At 31.4% G+C, this 13,040-nt stretch overlaps 1 protein-coding gene across 1 annotated transcript; it reads left to right on the top strand.

Moving 5' to 3' along the window:
* The first annotated feature begins 1,508 nt into the window (after positions 1 to 1,508).
* Positions 1,509 to 2,535, top strand: LOC110720646 (zinc finger protein 2-like). Its single transcript, XM_021899701.1, has one exon. It carries the CDS (start codon positions 1,822 to 1,824, stop codon positions 2,302 to 2,304), a length of 483 nt encoding a protein of 160 aa, XP_021755393.1. The 5' UTR covers positions 1,509 to 1,821; the 3' UTR covers positions 2,305 to 2,535.
* Positions 2,536 to 13,040: the final 10,505 nt, after the last annotated feature.

Genomic DNA, 13,040 nt, shown 5'->3' with positions numbered 1-13,040 from the left:
AATTAAAAAAAAATGCAAAAATATGACAATAAGAGTACTTTATAAGATCCTTTTTAGGAAAAACCTGTCTTGTACCATACTTCATGATACATAAGACTATTCATAAAGGACAATGCTAGTACATGTAATACTCACTTAATGTAAGTAGTAGAAAATTCAGTGTACTAAGGTGCATATAGTTTGTTAATAATTGAATGGACCTTTATTGTATTGAATGATTGGTCTATTCAATCTTGTTGTACTCGGTTAAATTACCCATCTTTAGATGATTATAGGAATGAAATTTGAAGTGGGGGCCGATATTTAGACTGTAGTTTAGGTTGAATGTTCAAACCTTTGTCCTTTATCAGTTTTTTTTGTAAGGATCGGCCATTGAAAATGAGCAAATTCACATTAATTAGCTAGCATTGAACTAATGTCTCAAACACGAAGAATTATTGCTACGTCAACACTCCTCCCAATTACGCCGACTTCCCCTCTACAGACTTCCGTTCACCCAGCAACGTCCTCCTCTGATATATTGTTGGGTTTTGTCTCGTCTCCTCGTCCTAGGTTTAGAAGGAAATATGCCACTCTGCAAAATAGGTCTCCTGAGTTTTTTTTTCTAACTCTTTGTTTTGCAGGTTAAGCGGCTTTAAAAGAATAGTATCATGTCTCACCGGGTATACTTGGTTTCCTAATCGTAAGAAGTTGTATGGTCAGACCCCCAATGTTCTATCGTGTAAGCTTGCTTTCTTTACTTAGTTTAGGTTGTAATCATGCTTTTCATTTATAGAACTCTTTGTCAAAAAAAAAATAAAAAAAAAAAATAAATTGGTGTTGAACTTGTTAGAAATTGCAAACTAGGTTAGCAAACTTCTTAATGAGCGTACATAACTCATATAGTAGTGTGAGAAGTTCAACCTCTTATATAGTTATATGTACAATTTATCACAGTTATATAATCAAACCCAAAATTAAGCTCAAACAAGACGACATATAACTAACCTAATCATACTTAATGTTTTAAACAAACCAAAATACACACACATTCAAATATAAAATCGAACACCTTAATATAACTGAAGAGAACAATCCTTTGGTATAGAATTTTGCCTTAGTAACTTAGACTTACATAGTAGATCCATATACTGTATTTACCTCAATGGCTTGGTGTATAAAAATAAGTATATCATAATTAGTTTATTGATTGCATAACATTCTCATGATTTTTTCATAATTTGCATAACATATAGTACAATAATTTTTCCTATAAAATAAAGGGAAAACAAGACCAAATCCTACGGAATTTGAAAAAAAAACAAAAATCCATCATATGACAAACTCAATCTCCAAACACCACAATGTTATAAAATAAACAAGTAGCTAGAGTTATTATGTAAAGATTCTTGCATCCTCATGTCTCAACATTTACCGAGTAAAAGTTAATTAATTAATTATAACAATTAATTAACAATAAATCAATGTATATAGTATGTAATTAATATCTCTCTCTACGACCATTAGCCGACAGTGGGGTCCAATTTATGCCATTAGTAGAGCCGACAACACTTGCCGCTCTTTCTCTCTTTTCTCTAATTTTTCACTTAAACTCACATAAAATTTTATCTCTTTCTATTTTTAGAAACCTTAACCTTTCTTCTCTCCCTTTTCTTCTTCTATATATTACATCTCCACTCATATTCTTCTCCCTAACTTATAACCACTTTTATTTTCTTCATCTTTATTTCATTCTAACTATTCATTAATTATTAACTCTCTCTTAATTATATTCTTATTCATCATATTTACTTGCTAATCTTATTTATTTATAGCATATATATGGATTTTGAGCTCAAAACTTCACTTCACCAAAACACTTGTACTTCATCATCTAATGATCTTCCTCACTTGATCAACCTCAACCTCGTCCTTGACCAATCGATATCATCGTCTATGTCATCATCTTTACCCACGAGCCCGGCTAGTGAGGCTAGGGTGTTCTCTTGTACTTATTGTAAGAGAAAGTTTTATAGCTCCCAAGCTTTAGGGGGTCATCAAAATGCTCATAAGCTTGAGCGTACTTTAGCCAAGAAGAGTAAGCTACTTAACTCTCAACTTGTTAATGATCATAAGGCTAATAACTTCGATTCAAGTCGTATGGCGGCTATGGATACACATCAACTCCATGCTTATGCTCATAGGCAATATAGGGAGCAAAGGTTTGAGTACAATTTTGGAAGTGCTCAAATGGTTGAATATGGGAGAAGGGACATTAACTATGGTTCTACCAAAGAGGATATTGATTTGTCCTTGAGGCTTTAATTAAGTACTTATAATTGATGTTATTGTTGTATATAATAATGATTATTATTTTTTAATCATAATTATTAAGGTGTATTTTGATTTGTACTATTATAGAGATGTAATGTTTTAGCATTATGATCATCAAGATCATTGTTTTCCATTAATTTAAAGAACAAATAGAAGAAGATTTGTCACTGCACCCTTGTTTAACTTTTTATATACAATATTAAATGTGCACGTTTTGGTTTAGTGGTAAGGTTTAGTTCTAGTGACATAGTTACATGCATTATTATCAAGTATCGCTGAGGTCGCTCCTAGCTGACTTAGGAGTTAGGAGATCATTGATCTAAATTCCCTTTTTTTTTTTTTTCTTTTTTTTCTTTTTCTTTATTTTTATTTTTTTTTTAAATAATCATATATTGGTGTTTGTTAGAATATAAGAAAAGGAAATTTTAATCTAAGCTAGTTCTCTTATTAAGAATGCTAATATAAAAGATTTGACAACACTTGACAAACAAAATATATATCAAATATATACAATAATAGTCTAATACAAAAGTAAAGTAACACGATTTACTAATCGAAGATGATACACATAATTTCATGATTTTCTTACCCAAATTAAATTTAAAATTGGTCTAGGCCATTTCCTTCAATTCAATTCAAATAAAAAAGTTTATATAGGCCAGACTCAATACAAAAGTAATACAATATACTCCGTAGTTTAATTTGATGGTGTTGGTTGAATGTGTAAATCTTCCTTCCTTGGAGTGATGTCCATTAATGATTGTACACAAAGTTACAATAATAATTGAACTAATTAACTATGTTAGAAAACAATACATATTATGAATAATATCTATACGAAATAAATATATTGCGACAATATTCGGTGTATATTTTCTATCAGACAGGATAGTGATAGGTTCTAACCTCAACCACATTTATTATTGTTAAGTGGTGATAGATAAGTTATGGAGTACATATAATATATATGACTAGCTTAGTTTATTTATCGTAAAAGATGACAAATTAAATCAAGGAAAACTACTCATTGAATCATTAGGGTCTTGTATTGGTTATTAATGGAAATTTAAGTGGGGCCAACTTGAATGTTTTACAATTCGATCATAAGCTATTGGGAATAATAATGTCCTCATTAAAAAGTTGTTTTGAGGTCTTGAGGGTTGGGCACTACTTAGTAACCCTAAATTATTTGTCACTTCAAAAGAACTAGAAAGTTACATGTTAATGAATAGGCTACATGTAACTTGACTATTCTATAAAAGTTTTTTATGTCAACAATGGTGTACGTGTACTTTTGTTATTTGTAATTGGTGAAGTACATGAAAGTTTACACCCTGAGACATAGTATTCATGCAATAACTTTTATATTACCTCTCAATTCACTTTAATAGTTATCATCAAACTTCAAAAGAATTCACCTGACCTATTCTCTTGTTTTGTGATTTTCAATTATATATCCCATATTTTTATAGAATCAAATTTTTATTGATTTGAAATATTGATAATTTGAGATTTTAGTTATTGAAATAATGCATTGACATGTATGAAATGAGAAGTATTGCAAGTAAAAATATAAGAAAGAAAATTTATTTACTGAAGCAAGACCTATCTTTCAAAAATAACCAAGTGTTTAATATGCGCTAATATTTTGAAAGGTGTCATAGCTTTCCAGTAAACATTAAAGTGCATATTCACTCTTGTCCCTTCGTAATACTAAGAATATCCCATCATGTACAAAACTTGAAGCTTAAAAGTGCTTAATTAGACATAATTAGTAGTTTAAAAAGGAACAAAAAGAAGAGACAATCACATATCAATTCAATTGTCATATTAACAATGAAATAAATGGTTTATATATATAATTATTAACATAGAGTGAATAAAATCAAATCCTTAAAATGTTGAATTTTAATGAATACATGAAAAAATAAGGTGAGACAAGAGCTATTGAACAACCTATCCAGGACTTTGTGTATTCATCATTGCATAAAAAAAGGGGTTAGATAGGCTAATTTAGGTTTATAGAATTTATAGAATAAAGCATTGCCAATATTATAGCCTTTAAAGATTATGGTCCAAAATATTATGAAAACGCCAAATTTTCTGTTACTAAATCTATGTATATCAAGGAGGCAAGCCCAAAGTCGATCAATAAGTTGGATCGGAAGTAGTAAACTCGCATGATTTATAGAGTTATAGGTTTGTGGTAAAGTAAAGCATATAAGGTTGAACCGTTAAGGAAGCAAACATGAACTTTCAAAGGCACTAAAACAAGAGCCTATAAACCTTTAATGCAAATCTATCATCTCAAAAAGGGAAAGTGAGATTTCAATTAGACATGCTCACATAGTCACATGCATTGTTATAGGGAATTTAATTGAGCAGTAGATTGGTTAGCAAACTATGGAATTAATTCGGATTAAAAAAATTTGAGGTTGTCGATCCCGGTGGCATGTCAAAGAATGGCACCACGAAATAATATGTATATTGGTTCATCTTTGTTAGGTTTTTTTTTCTAGCTAGTTTAGTTTTCCTGTTTCATTTCTTTTCTTGTGGTTGTTTTTAAATCTTTTGGGCTTACGGCTTACCTCTCTTGCACCAAAAATTAAATAGAAAACTCTTTATAATAAATGCTTAGTGGTTCATAATATTAAAAGGGTAAATGTGTCATTTAATTTCATATTAATTTAATTTCATGAGACTGCACGACATGAAATTAGCTTGACGCGACATGCCAGTGGGTCATGGGCATTGGATGGACATCATTTTAAATTTGGGACAAACAAACATGTTAAGCTGCTACGTAGCCAATTCTTATTTTACTCCTTATGTTATAGAATAACTAATGCATTATTTAAAATTGAAACACATGACAATATATAACTAAACATTAGTAAAAACTATTAAAAAAAGTTAAAATTATAACATTTACAACGCTAATCTGTGTGGCTGGTCAAATCGTGTGATCGGCTGACACACACCAAACACTGACTGGGTAATCCTTTGATCAAGTAACCCCTGACTAAGTAACCCCTGACCGAGTAACCTCTGACAGATCGAGTAACCCTAACCAAGTAACTCCTGATTAAGTAACTCATGACCAACCGAGTAACCCCCAAACATATAACCCCGACCACATGGTGTGGCCAGCCACGTATGAAACTTTGTGTAAAATTTAACATTAAATAAATGAAATATAGTAAAAATTGATACATAAATAGTGAAAATAGTCAAAGAGTGTTAATTACTAAAACAAATAGAGTAGTAGTTGACAAAAAATCTAAAAATTACTAACATATTTGCTTACGTCATGACACATGGATTGTGTATGGGCTTAGAAAATCTTCAAGACTCCACTTTTCCTTGGCCAATCCAGGCACAAGTGCACAACTTGCTGGCTCAACATGTGCTATTGCCCGGCCTGGCCTGGCCTGGCCCGGTGCATTCCTAGCTCTATACTTTGGTCTATAAACAATTAGCTTCTCATGATAAATCATTTAAGTTTGATCGTTTTAAACTTATAAATATCAAACGTGTAAATTTAAACAATTAAGTCAATTTTATCAGGATATACCACTAGTATTCGTAAAAAAAAAAAATAAAAAAAAAAAAAAAATAAAAAAAATTTGATGTTAGTTAGCTTTTACAATTAATTGCTTACATGTTTAAGTTGAGATGATGTATAAACGCTTTGAGATAAGGGAATATCGTGATCTGATGTATAATGGCCCAAGCGAAGATAACTTGGGCCAAACTTGTTAAATTAATATTGCTAATTATATCACTAATAAATAAAGTCGGTTTTGCAGTCAGGCCACGAGATAGCGACACTTGACATTTTACTTTTTCGTCAAGTGTTGCGCCATGTATGAGATAAATATGTATTATTCTGACACGTGTGATGGTAAGTAAGCAATTATTGGATAGATTTTTTAAGATAAAATTATTGTATAGAGTTTTATTATCGACAAAATTCTATATTTTATATATACAAAATTAATCATAACTTTTAATAAATGTTCAGTAACTCAATTCTATTTCCATAATCAAATTCGTTTTAAAAAGTTCTTTAAAATAAGATTCATTTATAATATATTTAATCACAAACTTTTATACGTAGCTGGCCAAAGCGCGTCACCAACTATTACAAGAGTTACTTCGTTAGTGCCATAAGGGTTACTTGGTCAGTGTTAGAGTGGTTACTCAATCAGTTTTATAGTGGTTACTCAATCAGTGTTATAGATAGGGGTTACTTAGTTAGTGTTAGAGGTTACTCAATTAGTATTACAAGAGTTACTTGGTCAATTTTATAGGGGTTACTTTGTCCGGCCAGATGGTGTGGCTAGCCGCATACAAAATACATTGTTATTTAATTTGTTTTTTAAAAAAATATTAGAGAATTAGTAAAAATAAGTTTTAATCAGAAAAAATAAATTTAGTTTGGTAAAAATACTTTCAGTTCAGTAAAAATAATTTAAGTTCAATAAAAATAATTTCAAGTCATAGATATTTACTTACAAACAAAACTACAAAAAGTACACTATCATATAAATATAAGCCATATGATATTGTATGTCTAAATATCCTACATTATCAGAACGAATTATTGATCGTATTTAACATTCAAGTAAAAATATTATCTTAACATTTTATCAACCACCTAGGCATCGCCCGAGCATAAAACTAGCCTTCAAAGAGTTCAGCTGTGCAACACACCTAGCTTTCAAATAGTTCCAACACATCACATCATATCATATCACTAATAAATAAAGTCGGTCTCGCAGCCAAGTCTCGAGACAGCGACACTTGGCATTCCAGTTTTTCGCCACGTGTCGAGCCACGTACGTGACAAATAGATATTATTGTGATTAGATTATATGTCACATTAAATTAGATTAGATATATTTGTTTAGAAAAAAAATGTATACGTAAAATAATTTATAATTCTTTTGAAAAATTTTATATTTTTTATTGACAATAGAATTTTACTTATAGCAACACACCATATATTATAATAAATATGAACATCCAATTAACAATAAAGTTTTAATCCTATACGAATAACCACGTAAATTTAATTATAAACATGGGCATATATCATTAATTTTTTTTTAGTCTGCCATTGATTTACCATTAAAACTTTTGAATAAGGCATTCTTCATATTCGGTTGTAATATTTTTGTGTATGTTTGTGATTTTGTTAATGAAATTAAAGAAGTAAAAAACTACTACAATAGGACACAACAGAAACTATACAATACAAGAGAATCTTGAAGTGAATTCGGATCAATGTTAGCAAGGTCTTAACACTTTACGAGTTTTACAAACCCATTTACCAGCCATACATTATTACAAATGGTCCAATTAGGCCGGTAATATAATCGGTTGATTTTACGTGTTAAAAAAATAATTACTTTTAACTTTTTTATTTTATTAATTTTTTACCCACGCACTCTTCTTTTCACGAAATTATACTCCCTCTATTATTTTAGCGCCCCATTGAAATTTAGCATATATGTCGACATAGAACTTTGATAACAATATCTTAATTATATATTTTTTTGTGTGTATAATTTACAAACATTGGTCGTAGTAGACCAAGTGAATAAAGTGCAACTTACAAAAACAGAAAATAATAACAAACATGAAAAAAAGAATAATAGGTAGTGTTTCTACTCTCTTTTTGTATCTAACATTAAAAAATTATAAATACAAATAATAATAATTATTATTGTTATTATTATAATTATAATTATAATAATAGAAAACATGCCCACAAATAAGTACACTCTTTAAAATGGGTATTCGAGGTAACGCCCGCGACAAGTACTAGTTTATATTAAAGGAAGAACAACATTACTAGAAATTAGCTAATATATCTTAATATTGATCAATATATGACCTATGTATGTTTATCAACAACTATTGTTGATGATATATGGACCTTTAACAACATCACATAAATTTGAAATTAAACGACTTGACAATTTTCATTGTTTTACACTGGCTTCACATTTCTCACACACACAAAACTTCACATTATTTCAACCTTAAGTGAGGTAGTAAATGCATGTTCGTATGATAATGTAAAAAAAAAAAAAAAAGAGTGATTGCAATGCTTGTTTTTATATCAAGACGTTTTAATTAGTAGATGAGGACATATCATAACGTAAAATTGTACCATCTTTCATTAAAAAAGAAGTATTCATATTTCATATCAATATTATCATGTGAGAGAGTATAATGCGTTATGTCTAAATTTATGATGGACATTACTTGATATGACTTAAACCATGACTTTAAATTGAAAGCAACATGCATATTTGGTTTGGTGCCTAAATTTCATAGATCAAGCAAGTCTACTTGTCTGATTGTCACTATGTCACTTTAATTAGGTTTCCGAATGAGTTAAAATGCTTAATTATTACAACTTGTACGATGACTAGCTACGAAAAGATTAATAATTGGGACCTCTTTAGCTCATGTCGTTGTACTTACCATTATGTCTTCTATACTTGACTTTTTTGATTTGAAATTTTATGTAATGTAATTGTGCAATTCTACTGGTTTAATTTATTGATTATTCTTGAAACATCAAAGGTTATATTAGGAGGAGAGTTGTTTGTGTAATGGGAGCAACCCTATCATAGATTCCAAGGTTTAATTTTGGTGTCCATTGAAAGGAGTAACTATATCCCACTACCTAGTATGGATAGTTTGGAGCCCATACCACAGTAAAAAAAAATAAAAAAAAAATTGTAAAATTTTAATTGATGAAGATGGTCGAAGGACGGCGAAGGACTTTCAAGGTCTTCCAACATATACGAGTTCTCTACCGGAGACCAGACTTACGAATTCAGTCATAAAAAGCGATGAGTTTTATGCTTGGAATTGTCAGAGTTCGAAATTTTTTAGATATGAGGGGATTGTAGTTGACGACGTTAATTTTTTGTCGGTGCTCAGCTATTATGGACTTGTATGATGTTATTATTGTTTGTATACGTTAATCTTGATTTGTATATTGTTTTTGGTGGATTATATACTAATACCTCAATTTTTTCTAGTTGACACGTTTTGACTTTAACACTATTCATTCACTCCTCTTTGACCGTGTTTTGTGCTTTATACGTAATGAAAATATAGTCATGTGGGATCTTGTTAGATTCGTCCTGATATATATTTTCAAAATATCAACTTTTTATAATTTTTGTCTATCTGTAATTAAAGATATTAATGGTTGTGCATTGGCAAACGTGACTAAAGAAACGTGTCAACAAAAAAGAAACGCAGGAAGTATTATCCAATAAATTATTTCTGGTGAATTTTAAATATTTGTCGTCATTGATTTGTGTACTGTTATAATTGATTTGTATACTGTTATTATTGAGTTAAACATTGTAACTGTAGAGTTATATATTATTATTAAAAAACCGATAGTGGTGGTGGTATGGACGGTGCGGTAATTCCACCGACACAATGTACTTGATGAAGACGAAGGTGAAGACGAAGATTATGACGGTGTCGCATTTCATAAGCTTACCTTTCGAAAAAAATATACGTAGTATATAGAAAGGGTTTTTGAGAAGTTTTTTGATGACTCGATAAGAACTCAGGTGGAGAAAGAGGAAAAGAAGAAAGACTATTTTTTTTACAACATAGTAACTTCTAAATAAAGCAATGCACGAAATTACATTTTTACCCTCGGTATGGGTCCAACGAGCCCATACCTGGTAGTTTCCTGGTACTCCCTCTGTCCCGTGAATTTTGCCCCATCCAACTTTTCTGCTTTATTAAAAAATGTCAAGGGAATGGAATTGGATGTGGTCTCTAAGAAATTTAGTGGAATTAATTAAGGAAATGTAGAGAGATAAAGTACACGTGGGGGGATTAATAAAAAGTGAAAGTTGGATCCCACCAACTCATGTTACTGTACAAATTTCCAAATATTTCAAATTTTTGCATAGTACATTTTTCAATTACTCCAAAATTTTGGAGGGAATATTTTCCCTCTTTTACCAAAAGCATGGCAGTATATATATCACCCTTATTTCTTTTGCTCCTTCTATTTTTCACCAATTGAGAACACATTAAAGAAGAGAGTATAATAAAATTTAAAGGAAAAAAAAGGATCATTAAATAGGGGAGGGGGAAGGAGAGGGGAATTACTCTCAGTTCGAGTAATCAAGGCTACCTTTTATTGATGCCAAATTTCGACATGGAAACGACTGATTTTCTTAGCTTCATTGGCAACAACTCAAGTGACAACTATATTCAGGCAAACATCTCGGGCAACAACTCAGGCAACATCTCAGGAAATAACTCAGACAACATCTCAGGCAACAAATGAACAACATGAACTCAGGAAAGACATGAAAGATGTCGAAAGGAAGGTGTGCATAGAGAGCCTCCTACATGCAGCAACAAACCTCAAGCTACCATCAGGGACAATTACTAAACTTTCCCACATTCATGGTGTTTGTAGGTGGACATTACAAAGGATATGGAAGCATGTGAAGCTGAGTGTACGGTTGAAACAAAGCATCAAAATCAGCAAGAACCAAAAAGGTAAGGCTGGCAGAAAACCAATTCAATTGAATGTTGAACAATTGATGGCAGTCCCTTTGAAAAAAAGGGGGAACATTAGGTCAGTAGCTTCAGCAATGAAAATAAATAAGTCAATAATTGGGAGGTTTGTAAAAAAAGGCAAAATCTTGAGGCATAGTAATGCAATTAAACCGACACTCACAGCTGTGAATAAGATACAAAGGTTACAATGGTGCATGCAACAAGTAATTTCAAGCACAATTAATACCATCCCTCGATTTGGAGATATGTATAACATGGTACACATTGATGAGAAATGGTTTTTTATGTCAAAAAACTCACAAACATTTTATTTGGCACCAAATGAAGTACATCCTTACCGGAATTGTAAGTCCAAAAGGTAAGATACCAAAGTCATGTTTGAGGTAACATTGTCAAGAGCAGTTCATGGACCAGATGGTGAATGTATGTTTGATGGAAAGTTAGGATTTTTCCCACTGACAGAAGTTATTCCAGCAAAGCGATCTAGCATACATAGAGTGGCCGACACTTTGGAGACAAAACCAATCAAGAATATTACACAATCAGTTATAAGAAAGTTATTTATTGAGCAATTGCTTCCCTCAATCAAGGAAAATTGGCCAATTGATGCGTGTGGAACCATTTGGGTTCAGTAAGATAATGCTACACCACATTTGCAACTACATGACATTGAATTCAGAAACGCAGCAAACACAGATGGTTTCAACATACATCTTATAGCACAACCCCCAAACAGTCCGGACTTAAATGTTCTTGACTTAGGGTTCTTTAATGCTATTCAAGCAATTCAACATCAACAAGCCCCTAGAAACGTAGACGAGCTAGTAAGTGTTGTCAAGTATGCTTATGAAATTTTTGAGCCTCGTAAAGTAAATCATGTGTTTCTAAGCCTACAATATTGCATGCTTAAGATAATGATGGTGCATGGTTCAAATAATTTTATACAACCAAATCATGCAAAGGAAAGGATGGAAAGTGCAGGCAATTTGCCAACTTACATAGAAGTGCCAATTCAGTTGCTAAAAGAAAGTATGACATCTTTGCTGCAACAACACATGATTTTACATGGATTAACAACAACTATTCAGCACACACAGATGAAAGGGCAGAGGCGGAAACAGATCATATTCCAAGGGAAAGTTATATCTCAATCGTGGAGGAAACGTCTATGCAAGGTGATGAATTGGAAGGTATGATGCAGGACATGCGCATTTCCAGCACGTGATACATATCATATAGCTCAGGTAGTGGCATGTTATTTCATAAGATAAAGAATACAAATTATGAAAACATATCAAGAATTTTTTGTTGTACAAATTAGTAGTAAAGTGTCAGATTAGTCAACGGTTGGTAGATGGTTAAAATATGTAGCATACAATGCTTATGATCATTACTACTTGATCATTAGAATTTTGCCCCATTTTGTCTAGTGTGGATAGGGGTTGGATGTACTTTTGTGAATTTAAAAAAGTTGCAATTATGCAATTTATTAATTAGCCTTAGTTGACAAGGAGCATTATAAATGTATTTTGTAATTATAAATGAACCCACTAATCAAAGTTGACTACTTTTAATATTAGTTCAATGTATGTATGTTCACAACAGTGGAAGAAGAACTCACAATACAAAACTCAGATATGTTTTTATTCATAGTAGTGTAATCATCATGGGGGGTGGCAACAACATTGCAACACATTGCCTCATCAAACATCTATAGGATGGAGTGGCACAAAGGAAATACGTTTAACTTCTAGCATCCCATTGCCTCAGCAAACATCCTATAAGATGGAGTGGCAAAAAAAACGTGTTTTAGTCATTGCTTTAAATCCCTCATATTATAGCTTAATCATGCCTCGTCAAACATCAAAACAGATGAAGTGGCATCACATAAGCTGCACCCCCCTCCCCTCATAGTAGATTCTGCACATACTCATCATAGTTTTTTTTTTTCAAATTATTAATTATACTTAATGAACAATATAGAAAAATAAAATTGTAGCATCTGGAACCTTCTCATTGTCAAATGTAGTGTCTCTAAATTATACAACATCGATTTATACGACAAAATGAACCACCTCAATTTAATTATATAATAAAACTAGGATCATTACTCCTTTTAAATTAGAAATAACATACACATT

The sequence above is a fragment of the Chenopodium quinoa genome, unplaced genomic scaffold, assembly GCF_001683475.1.
Source record: "Chenopodium quinoa cultivar QQ74 unplaced genomic scaffold, ASM168347v1, whole genome shotgun sequence".
In the NCBI taxonomy this organism is placed as follows: Eukaryota; Viridiplantae; Streptophyta; class Magnoliopsida; order Caryophyllales; family Amaranthaceae; genus Chenopodium; species Chenopodium quinoa.
The sequence above is the reverse complement of the archived record's forward strand: the minus strand, read 5'-3'. Positions and strand labels throughout refer to the sequence as shown.